The sequence below is a fragment of the Scleropages formosus genome, chromosome 19 (assembly GCF_900964775.1).
Source record: "Scleropages formosus chromosome 19, fSclFor1.1, whole genome shotgun sequence".
NCBI classification, from domain to species: domain Eukaryota; kingdom Metazoa; phylum Chordata; class Actinopteri; order Osteoglossiformes; family Osteoglossidae; genus Scleropages; species Scleropages formosus.
In genome coordinates this window covers 1,835,893-1,856,229 of record NC_041824.1, presented here as the reverse complement: position 1 = coordinate 1,856,229, position 20,337 = coordinate 1,835,893, and the positions used below count along the sequence as shown (strand labels likewise).

The 20,337-nt window shown below is 48.7% G+C and overlaps 2 protein-coding genes across 3 annotated transcripts in view; both read right to left on the bottom strand.

Annotated features, from left to right (window-relative positions):
• Positions 1-3,594, bottom strand: part of gpc1a (glypican 1a) — a 37,846-nt gene extending 34,252 nt beyond the window's left edge. Inside the window, exon 1 of the mRNA XM_029246202.1 lies at positions 2,947-3,594. Within this exon, the coding sequence (XP_029102035.1) occupies positions 2,947-3,106 (160 nt within the window). The 5' untranslated portion in view covers positions 3,107-3,594. The remainder of the gene's footprint in view (positions 1-2,946) is intronic.
• An 8,403-nt stretch (positions 3,595-11,997) lies between these two features.
• gpc5b (glypican 5b) overlaps positions 11,998-20,337 on the bottom strand; it is a 92,007-nt gene continuing 83,667 nt past the window's right edge. For both annotated transcript variants that reach the window (XM_018741195.2, XM_029246173.1), the window contains one exon: positions 11,998-15,564. In XM_018741195.2, the coding sequence (XP_018596711.2) occupies positions 15,359-15,564 (206 nt within the window). In that variant the 3' untranslated portion in view covers positions 11,998-15,358. The remainder of the gene's footprint in view (positions 15,565-20,337) is intronic.

Sequence of the window (20,337 nt, the reverse complement as noted above, 5' to 3'; positions counted from 1 at the left end):
AACATACGCAAAGGGACTTTGTGTGGTGGCGCTGGGCGGAGGCGTTCAAAAGAGATTCCTGCGGCAAAATGGCTGATGAACAAGCGGAAAAGATCAGGAGGTGATGTGAACAGCGGTTCGATTTCGACAGTTACCCGGAACACGGTTCTTTTTTCACCGCGGTTAACAGAGCATGGTGGTGCCGCAAAGCCATTCAGAAATCTGCCATTTAAAGTAATGGGTGAGCAAGGAGCTGTGGGAAATACCTCAGTGTTAAACTAACAAATACACACACACACACATTATCAGAACCGCTTGTCCCATACGGGGTCACGGGGAACCGGAGCCTACCCGGGAACACAGGGGCGTAAGGCCGGAGGGGGAGGGGACACACCCAGGACGGGACGCCAGTCCGTCGCAAGGCACCCCAAGCGGGACTTGAACCCCAGACCCACCGGACAGCAGGACTGTGGTCCAACCCACTGCGCCACCGCACCCCCCTAAACTAACAAATAAATTGAATAAAAAAATTAATTATCAGAAAAAATAAATAAATAAGAAAATAGATAGATAGATAGATAGATAGGACCAAAGACATGAATAAAGGATCTCTTATCCCTTATGAATCAACGAAGCCAGAAGGGCCCAGTGACTCACAAGTGGGATCTTCTGATCCTCGCTATCAGAGTGTCACAGATTCTGAGCCTTGCGGTTCCCACAATCGCCGCCTTTGTCAAGTCGCAGGCCTCGTCCTCCTTCTCGACAGCGCAGTCGAGCAGTCGCCAACGCGCCGGGAGAAACGCCTCCTTTCAAAGTGAGTCACGATCTCTTTTTTCATTAGAGCGGCTACGCTGACTTTGTGGAAGGCCACTGGTGCGCTGTACAAGTTCCCTGAGAAAGGAATTAAATATTCGACACCTAGAGCAACAAAGCATAAGTATCTAATAGTATAGCACCCTTCCCGCAAAAACAAGAGAGACAAGAGGCGTGTACGCGCGTGTGTCTCTGTGTGTGTGTGTGTGTGTGTGTGTGTGTGTGCGCGTGCGCGTGCGCACCTGCGTACATTCGCCCCATTCCACAGATGTCCTCTGTCAGTGAATATCATACTGCGACCGCAAATGGACTGCGCAAACATGGGCTGAAATTATTTTTGGCACAATTAAGAATTATGAGGAGGAGAGGTTGCGTGTCCATCTTTTGGCTCGTACATCGTGCAATGATGTCACGCTGTAATTTGTGACAGTGTCACCCAATGACGTAACGGCGCTCTCCCTGACTTAGCGAGTCTGTGGTTCTGGGTGGGAGCCTGGAACGTGCCGGCATGGGTGCTGGACCTGGGAAAAGAGCGCCCGAGCAAGACTGCGCTGGCACCTATGATTCAGCATTATCTAACGGTCCCGTCAGGTCATAATTCTAAGGTGTTACCTTCCAATCCTTTGGCAAACCCTGTGTTTCAAGGCCAAGTGTGGTGACTTCATCTGCCCATTTGGCAGCTCTTACAACAGCACTTCACTTCATCAGAAGAGGCGAACGGGACTGACTCGCAGGTGAAGTTGGCACCTGCACTTGACTGCTGTGAAATCGTTCTCCACCGCGAGACCATGTGGGCTTCCAACAGGTCTCCAGAACGTGAGGAACATCAGGCCAACATCCTCCGTTCTTAGTGCCGTTAGGCAACAAATACCCAGATATTAAAAGTAAAGGGTTTAGCATATTCTCTAGATCCCTCACCCATAGCCCCCTTTGTCCTTTAGCAACACAGAAAAGAAAATGTGCAATTTTACACTGGGAGGCAGAAGGGATGAAGACATTCCCTCCACACAAAGGGAGCACTGGGCCCTGTGGCCAGTTTCCCTGCATCATCTATTAAAGTCATAATGAGTAATAACAAGGCACTGGAGAGCCAGTAAGTTATCGTGGCCAGTTGGCGGTCTGATGAGGGACTCGCCAGCCGGATGGTACCAACATCCATTTCGCAGCCAAGAAAAATGGAACAAATGGGGATACAACTCTTCCAGGAAGAACACACTGTAAATCTTGAAGTAAGGAACTCAGTTAACAATAATAATAATAATAATAATCATTAATAATAGTGCTCTAGGATACTACAGGAGGAGCAGGGTTCAAAGCAGGCTCCTCCAGCTTGAAAGACAACACCTGTAACTGGTGAAGAGAAGCCAAACAGCGTTTCAAGAGGCGGTGCTTTGCTCATATTTTGCGAACTGCCATAATATTGTATTTATAGTATGTAAAGTGAATAATAAGCAGGTCCACTGAAAGCATGGCAGTAATCGCCAGAGAGAAGTACTGAGCGATGACACACAGGCACAGGGCGTTTCATGGTTCCGCTGCGTTGTCATGACAAAGTTTCTTAAACATCTTAACGTTATAAACCTCATGCACGTCACTCCACGCCACTGGCAGGCCCACGTTCGCCCCCGCCTGAGGAACTGAGCATCATCACCAGTTACATACTATATATACCTTTCACAGGAAGGCTGAATCTCAGCTACTGTTATGATTATTATTATTATTATTATTATTATTATAATCATCATTATGTTCAGGACCCATCTGCAGCTTTCAACCCAGCTCTTACTGCTCTGCTTTATGTTGCACTGTATGTATGACAGCGGGCACTTGAGCGCTCAGGACAGTCACTTACACACTGAAGGATGCGGGTTTGAATCCCGCTCCTGCTGGAGTACCTGCTTCTTTGAAATTCAAAGCCCTTACCGAAACTGGCACAATAAGAATGCTCTGCTGCTGTTTATAATGAGAAAAACCTGTGTTGAGCTGTTCATACAACATTGTCTTGGAGGAACACACCATAGAACGAACAATAATAATAAGAGTAATAATAATAATAATAACGGTGGGGGGGTCAGCGGCGTCTCCTGGCCGAGCAGCGGCACCGCTGCGCAGCGCAGCGCAGCGCACCGCAGCGCAGCGCTACTCCAGTCTTACCGGAGATCTCGGTGTTCGGGATGCCGGCGATGGCGAAGCCCTTCCCGCTGTAGAAGCTCCGCATGTCCGCGCAGTTGCGCGCCTTTCCGTTCGCCGCGTCCGCCAGAGCGGGAGCCGGAGCCCAGAGGAAGCAGAGGAGCAGAACCGCAGGCGCATCCATCCCGATCCAGGAGGGCCGGCGGCGAACGGGCGGCGGGGGGGGGGGAAAGGGGGGGCAGAAAGCGAGAGAGGACACAAGTGCACCGGTCCGCGGCGAGCGGCGACAGCGCGACGGAACGGGAGCGCGCAGCCAACTAAGTCCGCATGCGAGTGCTGTGGGTGGGGACGGAGCCGAGCGGGCGCGCGCGGCAGCGCGAGCGAGCGAGTGACACCTCCCGCTGATGGAGATCCAGTAGGCAGAGGGATCGGGACTCTGGTCCGGATCGAGCGCCGCGCGACGCGACGCGGGAGAGGGAATAGAGTCTAGAGGGAGAGTCGGTTGTACGGAAAGAGAAACTTGTAATCCAAGGCGGCGCGGCGGGTGGAGATGCTGCCGGAATCGCGGGGAGAGACGCGTCGGTGGCCGGAGCGGAGGGTGTGCGGCGCGCCGCCCTTCAGCTCGCAGCTCCCCGCTCTGCGCTCGGGCTGAGAGATGCGCTCCGACACCGCCCGGAGGAGGAGGGAGGGAGGCAGGGAGGGGGAGCTGGGCGGGGAGGGGGGGGAGTGGTAAGGAGACGCCACCTGCGGCGCGCTGCGCGTCCACTGCGGACCAGAGACGCAAGGATGTTGCGAAAAAGCGGGCGCATCTCACTCTCTCTCTCTCTCTCTCTCACACACACACACACACACCTTTGCATTCCGTCGGATGGAGGGAGTGTGTAAAAAGCCTTAAGAAAGGGAACACCGTTTACCGCAGTACATTCAGTGCGGTGCGGTGAAACATCTGGGTTGCGCGCGACTGCCTCCTCGGCGCGTCTTCCGCAAACTTTGTGCGAGTTGAGGCGTGTCCGTGGAGATGCAGCTTCTCTTTTTGTGTCCAGAAGCACGTTTTTTCCAGCAAAGGGGGGAAAGGGAAAAAAGTCGAGTCGAGTCGAGTTCCAGTTCTCCTTCCTTGTGCCTCGTCCTGGATGTCAAGGTCCTCCTGGCTCTTCAAGCACATCCCTCACCTGCTCCTTTCCCCGATTCCATTGACTAACTGCTGTGAAGACCATTTCCAGCTGCATTGAGACACATTTCCATGAGGCTGCCTTTTCTTTCTTACCTGCACGTGCTACCAAACTTTCTTCCAAATGTATCCTCACCTGTGTTATAATCAGTCTCTGGTGCGAATCTCCCCTCTTCCTTAGTGTCATGATTTATCATATAATGTATTCGTCTAAATTCATTTTTAAATCATCCACATGTGCAAAAGTCTTCCTCGCCGCACCTCCCTCAGCATCCTGGAGCTGAACTTATTCACAGAATCCTCCTCACTCGAGTGCGTCTTCACAGAATGTTCATCTCAGTTGTGTTTTGAATGTAAAGCCCCTCCTTTACTCTGGTAATGTGGTAGTGTACAGATTTACTGGACTGGGGTTCACGGGAGCATCTGAGAAACCTTTAACGGAAAACTTGATTTTCTCCACCTGTTTTCTTGTTAAATCGCGACCGAAACTTCTTTTTTGATGATATTGCAGTACGCAGCTTAACTGCTCTTACATATCTGGCAAAGAAATGTATGTTAATGCTGTAGTCCACACCAGAAGTTCCCTCCATAGATATGTAGAGGACTGAAGTGTTTAACTAGAATGAATTGTGGAAGTTATTGGAAAGTGCAACGTGATCATAGAGTTGATAAATGATGACCTTTTGACCTTGAGCCCTCGCTCTATGTATGTGGGCACACAGCATGCGCAGGTTCCCAGTGTACTGCCTCCATCTGAATGTTGCTGTGACCCTGTGCCGTTCATAAAATCAATGAAAGAAATAAACACAAACGTTTCATTTTCAGTTATCATGTATACGAAGAGCAGCGGGCCAGATGGAGGAGGACTTGGCGGCGACAGTAGATTCTGACCTTTAAGAAGAGTTCTGTCAGCAGGAGAAGCGTGTGCTCATTTCACCGCTTTCACCAGGGTTCAGCTTTTCCACTCTGTTGAACCCAGATTGCAGCTGCACACAAGACGAACCTCAAAATGACGAACTAGCAGAAGGAAGCCGTCTCGTCTGGATGGGTTGTGCTCCATCAGCAGTCGGGGCTTCCATGTGGCAAGCGTTCGTGCTGGGAGGGTCACGCAGTGACTGGCACGCTCGCTCTGCTGCCGACTCTGCGTCTGGTGTAAATCACTCCTAACCAGACCCCGCCATGACATCTGCTGCATTTCAAAGGAACGGGGACAATGGGGCAGAAAAAGAAAATGCGCACGTTGGCTCACACACACACACTGAGCACTGAACTCCATTGCACCTGAGATTTGAGACGCACTCACCAGGGCAGATACCTTGACAGACTGTCATCCTTTAATAGACCCTCTTCGCTGTTACACAATTCTTTTACCCAATACACTCTTCAGCAGTTCATACACATATGTATGAAAAAATACAAGCAAACACCCACACCCACACACACACACACACACACACACTAACAGTGCAGCTTGAAAGTGTGTGAACCTCTGGTGTCCCTTACTTTTACCATGAAATGTTCATTTGATGAGAGTCACTCTTTCTCATGTGACATAATAGGTGTGTAATGACCAGTTACATATGTTGCTTTAGAGGAAATTGTGCGGAGAAAAACAGAAGTAGTGCAGGTGCAAAAAATGAGTGAACCCCAAGTTGTACTGGTTAAACCAAGTAGGTTAGCTGTGTAAATCATTTATTAATTTTAGAAGTTTAAGATTCAGAATTTTTAACTTTATTTCAGTATTGTATACAAGGATAATGACCATCCCTATAGGATTCACATACTTTCAGTCAGCCCTGCGTGTGCACACACAAGCGTACGCCAGTGGTCCTGCATTGCAGACACACACAGTAGGCAAGAAATGACACACACAGGCATGGGTAGCATGCCATTTGTCACCCCCATGTGGCACTGCCTTATTCCTGTGTGGTGTCCCTCGTAGGGCTCGCTGTGAGCCACCTAGCGATGCTTCCGCGCTGGACCAGTCTTCACTACCTGCTTGTGACACGACATCACGGGCTGCACCTGAGTCACTGTCACAGGTCGCTATTGTTTGTTCAGGTGTGTGTTTCACTGAAGCACCCCTCCATGATCGCCCCGCCCAGGTGCAAAGTAACAGTCGCCACTGTCGCCGGAGTCTTGGTCGGCAACCCGCTTGCTTTCGACCATCATTGCGTCACTCGGCGTCCCACGGTGGGACAGCAACACCAATGTGAAGATGCAAGGATGAGACGGGGTGTGTAGTCCCACGGGCGCACTGGTGCCTTCTGTGAGAGGTTCCGAACCCAGGCGGTACAGACGGAGAAGGTAGAATGGAAGCAAGACAAGAGGCACACACATATTACTGCATCCCTGCCGACAAACCGTACATTATGTACAATAATATTATTATTTATTCATTTAGATGGAGCTTTTCTCCAAAGCAGCTTAAAACGTTAGGTTTGCATACTAAGTTGTTTGCAGTTATTTGCCCAGTTATACAGCTGGAGTAGCTCAGCATTTACAAGGAGTGGAACCCAGGTCCTTTGTACGGGAGGCGATGGCTCCAGACACGATTCGCTGCCCCGGAATACTATTTAAATACATATAATGCAGTGTTTAGTGCTTGGAGTCTCTCTGTGTCTTTGTTATTATGTTTAACAGTCATTTGTCAAGAAAAAGACATTATTAGATACTGTGCTGAGCGCTTTGGGGCAATAATGTTAGCAAAGACACTACTGTATATGCTGTAAAAGTGAATTTTAAGAATAATATGGTACTGCTGGAACCTACTTGTATTTGACCAAAGAAACGTCCCACATGCGCGGGCGCTCCCTGCCCTTTCCTGTCCGCTTTAATGCTTTGGCTGGAAAATGCAGCTACTGCTTGATTTGTAACAGTTGCCACAGACAAGGGCATCTACCAAAATAAATAATAAACTGCACCTCCTCCTCCTCCTCCGATTTCCTCCTTCGTGTCTGAAGGAGGTCAACGTAGCCTCTCCCTGATGGCAGGAGTGGTATAATTGGAGGGGGGAAGGGATGCCTCACATACCCAAGTGACAGCTAGTGACAGGTGGCTGAACAAGCGGCACTTTTGCCCTTTCGCTGTCGGATCCCGTTCCCAGCCGTGGCCCAGTCCACCCCGTGACGGTGAAAGAAAGCTACACCTGTGACCAGCACCACTTTTTCACAAAATAATTATTGCTCTATTGTTCAACTGATGCTTTTCATTGGTGGAAGTCCATGAGGAATAAGTAACTGATCCAGGTTTTTCAGGTGGCACTTTCTTCCAAGGTCACATACATGGCCTCCAGCAGAACTGGTTCAAACTTGGTTTTGGTGAATCAAAATGTAAGTGGAAGTGATAGATCTGAGCTTTAAAGGAGAATTCTTGGCACTATTTACTTGTTCTGTGTAAACAGCCTCTGTCTTTTGTCCATTCAATTCACACAAATGAGCCCCAGGGAGGGTAGGTAGGTTAATTGGCGCTCTAAGACCATCCAGATTCTTCATCTCTTATGTCTCATTGATTTCCCTTGGCCTCAGTGCACCCCCTCAGCAGGATGCTCTGAATTCTCAATCGTGCTTCATCGACGGTCCTAAGCCAGACTGGGGTGCTTCCCACCCCACCATTACTCTCTGGCATCCAGGGTGGGCGTAATGAAACATCCGTCGTGATCAATGGTTTCCCGTTCTGGCAGCGCAATGTTGCTCTGAGCCTTTCTCTCATAGGCAGAGCCCAGATTAGGGCTGTGTAGTGAAATGCTGTCATGGCCATGGGTGGAACGATGATCCATCCTTGCTCTGCTCTGTTTGTCAGCCCTGCACTGCTCTGCTGGAGTCATGGTCCCCCAGAGGGTAGTTTTGCTTGAACGTGGGAACCTCCGTGTTCATCAAGCAAACGACCAGTAGCACAATAACAACGTGAACGAGTGTAAAACACTGCTGTCCAACGCAAGCCGCTCTCGGATGGATGAATGACCGACCTTGCCTGGGTGTTCAAGGGACAGCAGCGACAGGGTGGCAGCAGTGCAGCAAGAGGAGGGGAGCAGAACTCCATCCCTGCCGACTCTCAAAACAGTTCTAAGAGTGGCATTTGTCTCTAAAGAGATCCCCGGGGTGGTGGGGTGCTGGTGGTCACGTGTGTGGGATGCTGACATTTAGTCGAGAGATTTTACTCCATCTGCAGATTTGGCACAAATGGAACATTAACAACGCAGAACCCCACCCACAGAAAAGGAGAGCACAGAGGTGAGATGGTAAACCAGGTGAACGTGCATCGGATAGACATAAACATCCAGTTGAATTCCTTCTTTCAGAACCGACTGGAAATAGTACTTTACCGTACTACAGTATTCAGTATTGTAGTGCAATAAATCAATCCAGATTTATATTAAACCCCAGTGAAGTCCGAAAAGACCCTTCCGAAAGTCTTCGCTATATGTGGAAATTTTGTATTTTTGGAATAATGCTGCATTTGGGTCTTGGTTTGACATTTTGATCCTTTGTTCGGTTTGAGGTCATCTCATAGTAATTCCCATTTCCGTTGGCTTCTAAAACTGGAGATGTGCACAAACCAACACACAGCCCTGCTACTGGGGTATAACATACATATTTAATGATGTATCACATGACCTTTGACACACACTGTAAGCATCACATGAAACAGGTTCAACACACCACTTGGAAGCATATGTTCAAAGGGGGCAGGGGTCCTATCCAGTGCCTGCAGGTGGGTAGAGTCCTTTCACCTCTCCATTCAGTCAGAAGAACACCGTCTCGCTGGATTCCTATGGGATTAGAGGGAGAGTCTCCATGCATTTTCACATAGACTCTTCCTGACTTACCTTGGACCGATGGACCAATTTACCTGCTCATGGAGACTCGTGGTAGACTATCAAGGTCCTGCATTTTCTGTGTTAAAGTGCAAAATGTTCATGGAAAAACTAGAATTTTAATTCTGATGTGTTGTGTTTTTCCTGCTATTCTTTCTTCTTTCATCTTTCAACAGGAAACACGTATCCTCTTCACTCAGGTTGTGGAACTGCTTCCTATCCATGGCTACATTTGTGCTGCAGCTTGACCGTGGACAGCCCGTGGTACCAGGAATAGCTGGCTGAAGAAGACCCCATTTGGAGGAAGATCCTCTATTTCTGGAACGTTACTGCTGAGCAATGGCTGTAACGAACCAGCCCCAGCCAGGAAGCAGACTACTGGGGACAGGGGACCAGGGACAAGGTGCAGTGACAAGATTCAGTGGGATCTCCTCAGTTAGGGGCCTAGGGGCTGTATGGACAGGGTGGGCACCCCATGTCCAAGCCTGACATCAGGGCAGGTTACACAGCATTCACCTTCTGATCAGGCCTCCTTCAGAAATGTAAAAAAACCTGACAAATTGCATCTCAGCTTCGGCAGGGATCTTCTGAACATGACATGAGAGAAGTATCAGTAAAAACTTTCAGTAAACTTATTGGAAACTATTTTTTCCCATGAGGTATTCAGTTAATACAGTAAGTTTGATCAGGAAATCAGTTAACATGTCTTGTGGTTCCTCTGCAGCAATTTCATAAAGATGTAGGACCCATGAGTTTTTTTGTTTTGTTGTTGTTACATTGACTCCTCTGTGCAATTTGACCCACAGAGGCATTGCCAAGGTTGCCCAGGTGTACTCAAACTTGTGACTGGTTCTGCACAAGCAAACCCAGTGACCCCACGCAGGCACACAGGCACAAACAACACACTCGTGTGTATTTCTGGAGAACATTGACACTCTGCTATTGCCATGAGGTGCAAATGAGAAACGTCTCTGAGCTCAACCACATACTGACATTCAGCAGGGTGTGGCAGTCAGCGACCCGACTGAGTTCACCAAAACTGGTCACCTTGGGTGTTGGTCTCTCAGAACTGGCCCACACAACAAGAAAAGGTGCAGTCGGAGGGAGTCCGGCATCCCGGGTCCAGAAATGGGTCAGAAACCCCGGGATATGATATTGTGGGACAAAGCAGGAGCCGAGGTGAGAACCAGAAGACCATATGTTCGCTTGTGTCATTTCGTCCCAGACGATAGTTACTGCACCAAGGGCACTGGTGTAGATAAGCTACTTATGACCAGAAGGTTTCAAGTTCCCCTCATAGCAGGAGAACTGCTGCTCTAAATTTCAGCAAGACTTACAGATCATGCAAGATTTAAAATTGCTGGCATTGCAAGTAAACAGCACATCATAATTGTATTAGTCTATGTAGAGCTGGTGGTGTTGGTGGGGGGCCAGGGGGTAATTGGATGACAACAGGCACTGTATGTGTGATTGTATCTGTAATGTCATTATCAAAATTTGATTTCCACTTCTCCGCAGCCACCTTCAAGCATATTTACAACGAGTATATGTTGCACAGTTCCACAAGGGTTGGTGAAATAACGCGAGTGTGGGTGGCCTTGATGAAGCTGTTTTAACACCATGGTTCAGGTCAGCAGCGAGGGGTCGCCCATCAGCCCCCCACTTACCTCCTGCTCCTGGCTGCCCACCATTTCAGGAAATGAGTGGACATTTGAACACCTGTCCTTGTGCAGTAACACACCGACGACAGCGAGTGCCATGGTGCCACCTGGGAGTGTACGTGAGCCAGTCCTCAGGGGTGTGTCCCTGCTTCTGGTTCACCACCTCATTCCTCTTTCCATATTGCCAAATCGGAGGTGAACTTTGCAACGTAGCCCCCATGCGGCCAGGGGGATTGAGGCTAGCGCACGATTCCCTTCCCCACCTTGGTCCTCGCCATGAAGGAATAGGCTGTTCCTCATGGCACTCAGTCCCCTTTTCTGAAACCTATAACCTCTGCCACCCGTGCCAGCCCTGCTTGAACGAAGCCACGTATGAAGCTGGCAAGGGCTCTCAGGCTTCATTCGTCCTTACAAGGAGATGAAGCACGGAAATGCCTCTAAATGTCAAAGAAGCACGGTGGTGGCACCAGTGTTGATGGCACTTGACACCGATGCCACAGCAATGCACGACACTCCTCCGGTGCACGATCGGCTCGACACGCAGCACGGCTGGGGTTCAGGGGTAAAGTCAGGTTCTCACTGCAGCCTGAAGTGTGAGACATGTTAGCCCCTCCCTGCTGAGCTTTGCCAACGGCTTGTCGATCACTCCAGCGTCCCACGGCGCAGGCGTGACGCCCAGATGCACGACGCACCATGAGCTCTGTTAACCATCTGTTCGCTGTCCAGCAGGCCACAGGGCGGACCCCCCAGCCCCCCACACACCTTTCTTCACAACTACACGAGCTGCTAGTCTGGGATCACCCAGTGCACGGTGGAGCCTCTGCCCAAATTTGGAGTTTGTGTGGAAAATTCCCCAAGGGTACAGGGGGGAGAAATTTCAGTAACACATATTTAGATATTTTTTGTTTGCAGTTACTTTAAAGCCAGCATGAAAACATGAATGCAAGGTGCATTCACAGCATCAGAAGGAGGCAGGAGAGGTGGAGAGCCAGTTTATTTACAGCCGAGCCGGAAGCGGCGTGGTATTTTTAGAGGAACGACATTATGCAGCCGCAAAATATTGCGCGTTCGCAGTTGCTTTAATTAATTCCCATGGAAATGTGCGCAGAGGACAACAAAACACACACACACACACACACACACATTTTCTGAACCGCTTGTCTCAGACGGGGTCACGGGGAACCGGAGCCCACCCGGCAACGCAGGGCACAACGCCAGAGGGAGAGGGGACGCACCCAGGACGGGATGCCAGTCCGTCGCAAGGCACCCCAAGCGGGACTCGAACCCCAGAGCCACTGGAGAGCAGGAGCCGGTCCAACCCACTGCGCCACCGCACCCCCCCACAACAAAAGAAAAGTAACAAACAAAAAAGTTCAAACAACAGAAGCTAGGAGCAAAGACAAAAGACACCAGTTACATCTGTGGCCATCGAGTGGCCATTTTTATTCAAATGTCAACAACTAGAAATAAATGCAATTCATCCATTAAGCTCGAGGACCAAAAATACTCCTGCTTGTCCACCACATGGTCAGCAGAGTGAGGGTGAGGCTTTTTAAAGAACTGTGACACTAGGCTTCTTGTGAATGCAAACTGGACACTGAGCAACATATGGCTATGGGCCAATTAGGCTCCTCAACAGCAGCCTTCAAGAAGGACCCCTCCGCAGGAACGGGTTGTGTGAGTTTTATCAAAATTGCATATGCAAATAGGACAGATTATTAATATTCTGTTGCTCAGCTGACACTTTTATCCAAACTGACTTGGAGTATTTGACCAGGTAATGCATTTGGATGTTCTAACCGGAGCGATGCACGGTAAAGCAGCTTGATCAAGGGTACCAGAGCGATAGTGGGACGAGGGGGTTGAACCGGAAACCTTCGTATTCCAAGCCCAAGCGCGTCCGCTATGCTTTGTGTTGTCCCACATCTTAGCTGAGTCTTACAGAAGCAAGAGCCTCAAAATAAGAGGCGGTGTTTGACAGATACGGTCGAATGAAAAACTTTTTCAGAGGATTCCAAAAGCATTCCTTTTATTGTTTTAATAAGTACAGTAAACTGTTATATAACCTTGGCATCAGTGCTGCTCATCCACTGTTATTTTCCATTGATTTTTCTTTTTTTGGAAGGTTCGTAATCGTGTTCCACCCCCGTTTCCCAGAGAGATGCAAGTCGGCGCTCGGACGGTAAATGAGGTTCACTCTTAGAGCTCCTCGATATGCGCTCTGTCACCGTGATGCGGTGAATGTGCTCTGATATCTTACGATGTTGCTGTTGTCCAAACTGCTGGCCTAAATAAAAGTCCAGTGGCAAGTAGGGAGGCGGGGGAGCGGAGTTCAGCAGTTCTCTCCAAAGCTGTGTTTCATGTTCAACTGAAAGTGGTGCAGATCACAGCTGAGCGCTGGGGGGGTCTGTGCATGGCAGAGTATGATGGGCCTGTCACTCATTCTGTCACTCGCAACACTCAAAATGCTCTTTGTGTGTGTGTGTGCGCCTGGCCCGGTACAGTGTCCTCCCTTAACACGTCCTCGTCTACCTCTCCCCGTGTAGTAGCACACCAACATGTTTCGCAAACGGTGTTACGGTTCAGGACAACAACAACAACAACAAGAAAAACACAGAGCTTACACTTAAAAAACCTCACCTGAACACGATGCACACATACATTCAGTATTAAAAACGAAACAGAGGGAGGTAAATGTGAGTGCTGTAAAATATGTACATTTTTACACATGCTATAAGTGTTTGTGCATCCATGGCGTGCTGATTAAGGATGCGGTTGTGAATAAACAGGAAATGAGGGTGGATAAATGAGGTGTGACTGATGGACACATGCTTGACAATAAAGTATTTGTATGGCCCCACCTAGGCCCCAGCCCTTGCCCAACTCTAAAGGTATCAGATAATTCATGCTTAACTTCTTTTAAATATAGTGCTTAAAAACCACCGGTCAAACCCTGGTCTCCCAGTGTTTTCATATATGCATATGTATATACAATAATACACAAAGGCCCACTGTCTCGTACTTTATAGGGCAAAGTCACTCCTGACGAACAGAACAGGCTTTTTTTGTGCAGTAATGAAGAAAGCAGCAAGCAGAGAGATACACAGACACAACAGATAAAACAGATATAAATGAAAGGAAACTGATGCATCCAATAATCACATCTAGCTGAGCTAGATTTGTCCCCGGAGGGCTGGGGGGTGGGGGGGGGGGGGGTCGTCCAGCTGGAGGGGCTCTAGGAATGGGCAGATCTGAACAATCTTTCCATGGCAAGTTAAGAACACACGTTTTCATATTTCATATAACTTTTCCAGAAAGTCCTGTCTCTCACCTCCATCTGCAGAAATATAAACACGTATCTTCATGCATAAGTGTGATTTATAAAACAACAGTATAATAACATTAGGAATAGCATCGACAGAAACAAAACAGAAATATCAAGGAAATATAATAGATGTGTGATAAGTATGAAGACCTCTGACCTAAAGTTAGCCATAACCTTCAAAAGCTGATGATTTATTGTTATTTGTTTTCAAGTTCAATTTTTCCAAAACTCACAAATGTTGAAATGTTGCCAGCTGTCATTTGAGATCGCTGCATGCTAGGGTGCTGATGGGGGCTTCAGTGAGTCATGTTCCTGCCAGTCCTCTTCCTTTTCCCCACTGCCGCCAGTCCTATACCACGGAGCTGGAGACATGGCCCACCGCCCCAAATTTGTTCTGCACAACAGCGAGTGGAGACTCAAACCCTTCCCTCATAGAAAAATACCAAATTGTTGTGCATCTTGGTTCAGGTGTGTGCTGCAATCTCAGGTGCAGAGACAGGGTTGAGCTTGGGAAGTGTATGCTCATGAGCTGAGCATCTTGGGAGGCCTTTCTCGAAGGAAAGCCCAAACTGCCCAAACTTCCAACACCAGGTACTCCTATCTGTTACTTCTCCCAGTCTCCCCTGCTTCTCCCCAACATTCCTCACTGCTCCTCATTGCTGACCAGGGTTTCAGAGCTCCAGCAGTTCTCATGGCACCTTCTCTTCCCCAGGGTGTCTACACGACTTTCGTCAGGCCCTCAAAGCCTTCGACGAGGAATTTCTCAGCCTAGTTGTAACGGCAACCCAGAGGCATCCCAGCTACAGCTTATTCCACTGGAGATGTGTGAAAGCTAACGGACGTGGATGCAAAAGCAGTTCACATTAAGTCTAGAAACAGAAATGACTCAGGTATCAGTAGGTCTGTGTATCGCCACGTGTACGTGAGATTGCCGCCACCAGCAAGGGCAAGTGGGCGACGCGCCGGTTGTGCCAGAGATGAATTGTCTTGGAGTGACTATTCTTGAACGCTATCGTGAGGATTCTTAAGGGCTTCTAATATGTGTAATGACACAGGTTCTTGGGAGGACATGCAGACAGGGACGCTGTGTAGCGGGAATACTGGAGGCAGGGTAGGGCAGGAGCGCGGCAGTGTGGGGCAGGTTAGCTGAGCGGGGCAAGTGAAAGAAGTGCAGTCCCATGCCTTATAAGACAGGGTATCGGCAGCCTGAGGGCAAATAGCGAATGGGACCATTATCAGCCTGGAGAAAATCGGCAAATGGTGCCACCAGATTCCTGGCCAACGAGAGCAGTTCTAGGAAAGCAGCAAGGTAAAATGACCAAAGTCCATTCTGAGAAAATCGCCCACGGACACATGGGCCTGCACCTAAACGCACCCCCTGTCCAGTCCATTTCTGAACTGTCCACCTAAAAGGAGAGGACAGATGTGACCGCCGAGGGGTGGAGGGTGAACGGGGATCTTCCTCCTCAAAGGAGGGTCCACAGCTGTCCCGGCACCCAAAGGAAGAGGACGATGGCGAGAACTTGCAGGCTGGCAGCAGCGATGTGGCCCGAATCTGTGACCACAACTCTCGGGGGTGGACGGGCAGTGGGGGCCCGGCGTGGGGCTTCCACTCCTGGCTCCCTCCCTCCGGGGACTCCTTTACGGGAGATGTCAGTGCTCTCTCCGTCCGCTTTGTGGAGGGGTGGAAAGAAAAACAGGACACAGCAATTACTGGAAATCAGAGGGACATTGAGAAAAGTCCAAACCACAGCCAAGGCTTACAAATACAAGGGGGGCAAAAAGGTCTAGTCACTGCCGTTCATGTCTCCATGAGGGGGGATCATGCAGTGAAAAAATCCATGAGGAACACGACGTAATGTGATAAATTAGGGGCCTTTTTAAATGCAATGAAAGCATTCCTGTTTAGGTGAGGCAGGGATGAAAGTTGAGAAGTTTGATACGAAAGCTTTCTGGAATACCACAAGGTTTCCGATAGCTTGGGGCGAGGATACAGAGCTGATGTAGAACATTTCTTCACCTGTCGGCAGAGCATTCCTGAGCCTGTCTACAGAACACTTTGTCAGCAGTTTGTGTTTCTCCATATCTCAGTGGGATATATATGTGTAACGTTTCCCCACCACATGTGTTCTTTTCCTGTTCAGGTGGTCTAGTTAAGCAATCACCTTGTGTGGTACCACCTCATTCTCCAACTCATATGGCACTATAGGACGAGCCATTTGAGTCTTTGGGGTTTTCGGTCCGTTTCTGAGCCAAGGTGAACTGTGTTTGTCAGTGGTGAACTCAAGGCATCGTTGTGTATTTCCAAGTCCCCACATGACACCCTGATTAAGAGTTTTGACTGTTCACAAGGTGATGTGACTATGCAGCTGAAGGTCCAGACATCATTTGATCCGGTAATTCCACAGAAGTTTATTTTCCCTCACTATGCTATATGACAGCACTACATGCCTCAACCACCGTCAATACTCGAATGGCTCAGCCTTGTGTCACAGCTGGGGTAACACTCGCATTTTTGTCATTCCAGCAACAACAGTTTTGCTGAAACCGCATTAGACTGTGAAAAAGTTTGAAAAGTGGTCAAAGGGGGAAGCCACTATGGCAAATTTGTTGACAGGTACACACACACACATTTTCAGAACTGCTTGTCCCATACGGGGTCACGGGAGCCTACCCGGCAACACAGGGCGTAAGTCCGGAGGGGGAAGGGGACACACCCAGGACGGGATGCCAGTCCGTCGCAAGGCACCCCAAGCGGGACTCGAACCCCAGACCCACTGGAGAGCAGGACTGCAGTCAAACCCACTGCGCCACCGCACCCCCCTGCTGTTGACAGGTAACAGGGAGTAAAACCTTTCGATTGTCCTTGTCTTTCATACGGACACATAGCTGTGAAGGAACTTTGGTCTTGGCTTTTTTGACACAACAAACACCAGCGTTTGACGTATTAACCCTCTCGGGTCCAAATTAATACTAGAGGTAGGAAATGCTAGTATTAGTGGGCAATTAGTGATGCTACTTTGCAACGTCTGCTTGGAGAGGGTGGAACTAACATGGTGCCTCTGAAATATTTTGCCACATGAAAGAGATGAAGTTGAAAAGGCTGTAGGATGTTGTAGGCAAGGCCATTGACCGAGTGCCGATACGATTCCTCCAGTACTTAAACGCTCCCTCTAGGTCTCCAGAATGTGCTGTGATCTAGTCTCAGAGGAGATCTCTTTCAGTCCCCGCTTGGCAAACGGCTCGATTAAGACACACCACACAAATAGTTGTGGAGAAACAGAAAGGAAAGCAGGACATACGTCATGTAACTGAAATTAGGATGCAGCACACAATATGTGTTGTCTCTCTGTATCCATACAGACCATAAATCCATTTGTCTTCATTTACAATGCAGCGCGTTTTCTTCATATAAACATACAAGGCCGAAGAATCAAAGAATAACCCATTAAAGAATTTTTACATTCTACATTGTTATCGAGGTACTTAGCGCAAATGTTAAGATTTCTTTTTTTTGCATTATCTGTCTGTACACTTCAATGTGTGTGTGTGTTTGTGTGACTGTCGGATTTTTTTTTTTGATTTCCGATGAGTATTATTTAATAGTCTCTGGTATCTGAGGAGTTGATTTAACTTTGTTAGCTTCCAGAACATGGCATTGCCCGTCTGTGGGACAGGGTGTAACAACGGGTGGGGTATGTAATGGAATTCGCCCCTACTTGTCAGTCCCTCCAGAGGTCAACAGGCAAGAGTTTGCTGCTGTGGGGGGGAGGCAAGGAGCAGGCTGGAAAAACGTAGGAGTGTACGACAGAGGTAGATCAATGAAAGCTGGCGGAGGGCACAAATCCACTTGTATAAGCTGTCCCAGAGGCATCGCTGTCTCCTAGCAACAGCCAATAATCTGCCACTCCTGCAGAAATGGGCCGAAGTGCTCCTTTCTCAATCAGACGTGGCAGCGGTGACACAGCTTGCGTTGAGTGACAAGCAACCCCACCAAGGTGATACCAATGAGGAGTCTGACCTTTACTTGAGGGGCCGAGACCATCAGAAATGTGTGTGTGTGTGTGTGCGTGCGTGTGTGTGTGTTGGGGGGGTGCTTTATAAAGTCATCTAACAGACAGAAATAGAGCGTTGAAGCAGACAACAGCTTAATATCCTTCATTCATATGAATATATTTTACCTCTTATCTCTTATGAATAAGTTAATATCTTTTATCTCTAATGACTATCAAAATGTCTTTGGTCACTTTTATCACATTTGTTCTTTACATCTCACTGTGTCTGGTTTCTCTGCTATTTCCATATCTCTGTGAAGCCCTTCAGTTGGTGGGATATTCTGGTGTGGGGACAGCAAGGGGTCGGGGTTCCGGGGTCCAGCAATTAAAGAGCCCTTTATTGGACGGAATTCTGGAACTCTTTATGCCACCGATCTTTGGAAACGGTCTGAGGCGACAGCTAGTCAGTGTGCTTCTTTCCAAAGGAACTATCATGTTTCCCTGTATTATGTGGATTTATGCTAAATGCAGGGTATAGAGCCCACCTCTGAATCCTGTTCCACACTTGGCACTGGAGTGGACTGTAACCCCCCTTCCCCCCACTTGCTGCCAGTCCACCACAACTCTAAGCAGGATGCTGACAACAGATGAAAAAGACTCAAAAATCATTATGAAATCTGTCACCAGACTGCATTTTTGTTTCTCGCTGAACCTGCTGTGCCAAGTCCCCTGCCAGAAAAACCCCCACACTTCCTACAGAACCCCACTTTCTCCAGCGTCTTGATTTAGCTCTACATCTGGATCGACGGACGGGACAAGGCTGACAAGAACACTTATGCTTTGTCCCTAAAACACAAAAACAACCCAGTCAGGTTCCTCCCACATGTCCTGGACAGGATTGTAGTGAGTTATAGCTACCGCTACAATCCACGCGCACACACTGGCTGAAGTCGCTTGTCCCAAGAGGGGTCGCGGTGAACCAGAGCCTAACCTGGCAACAGAAGGCGTAGGGCTGGAGTGAGAGAGGACACACCCAGGACAGGACAACAGGCCATCACAAGGCACCCCAAGCAGGCCTTAAACCCCAGACCCACCAGAGAGCAGGACCCAGTCCAACCCACTGAGCCACCGCCCCCCCGTGGCTACAATCAATTAATTCTAATAAGAAAAGTGAAGAATGGAAACAAGAACAATCTCGTTGTGCATAAACCAAGGGGTTAATGGACATTTACTAGAATTAACTAATTTCGCACCAGTGCGGCAAAATGGATATTTCCTATAATACTGGAGGGCCTCTAGTCTCGCAGCACATTCCAAAAGCCGGGATGTTCTCGGGAGGCCGTGTGTGACACAGCTCTAGGTGGGAATAACTGTCGATCTTGTTTATGCTCGACTAATAACTGATGGTCATACATTCTCCGAGTCACAAACACACACACATACGCTCTCACACATTGAAGGAAACACCTTTACTAAAACCACCGCATCCTCCTAATGTGTGCCACCCTCCTAAAGTTTATCTACCAGCTACTGTTCCCGATCTCTCCGGAAAAAGCAATAATTTGCTGCGTGGAAGGCAGGAGGAAGTCAAGATGCTCTGGGAGGCGATCTAGGCGGACCAGGGTAATTGGATTTGAGATTGAAAGTGGAGATGGCTGATTCGGTGGTCGCTCCCACCCACTGTGAGCAAGCTCTTCGTCAGGGGACGTCCCAGCAGGCTTTGCCATGTTTCCCTTTCCCTTTCATTATTCTTCCGCATGTTGTTTCATCCCCTTCACTTCAGACGCACTTGCTGTATTGCTGTAATAATGCTGTTACTCAGGGTTGCCTACAGTGCTTCTTATACAGTATGAAATTGTCCTTTTGACAATTAAAAATTAAGTTTTGTTTCCGGAACAAGGATCCATCCATCCATCCATCCATCCATCCATCCATCCATCCATCCATGTACGGGAAGGGGAACTGTGACTCTGATCTCAGGCACATATTGCTCAAGGACAGAGTCACGTTGTGACACAGTAACATCAGCGGCTGCTACAGGGACGTGGTAAAAAAAGCTGCAGACGAAACGGCGACACAGTGCTACACATGGAGAACAAAAGGACCTCACGGCAGAGCGGGGAACCGGGCGGGAGGGCACATGGAAATGTAACGCCTCGCATCCCAGCCTCAAACCACCATCGGATGTCATTGCAGGGAAAATGAAGCAGGCAGACGAAGAGAAGAAATGATAAAGAACTGGGGAAGGATGAGTGAAGCATCTCCCTGAGCGTGGTATCGAGGCATGTGGTGTAGCTACGTGTCTCTTTGTCATCGACTTTGGAAGCAAGCCAGAGCACAGAGTGTGTGTGTGTGTGTGTGTGTGTGTGTGTGTGTGTGTGTGTGTGTGTGTGTGTGTGTGTGTACATGTTTCGTTAACACTGTGGGGATTTTTCTGAGGGAAAAAGCCT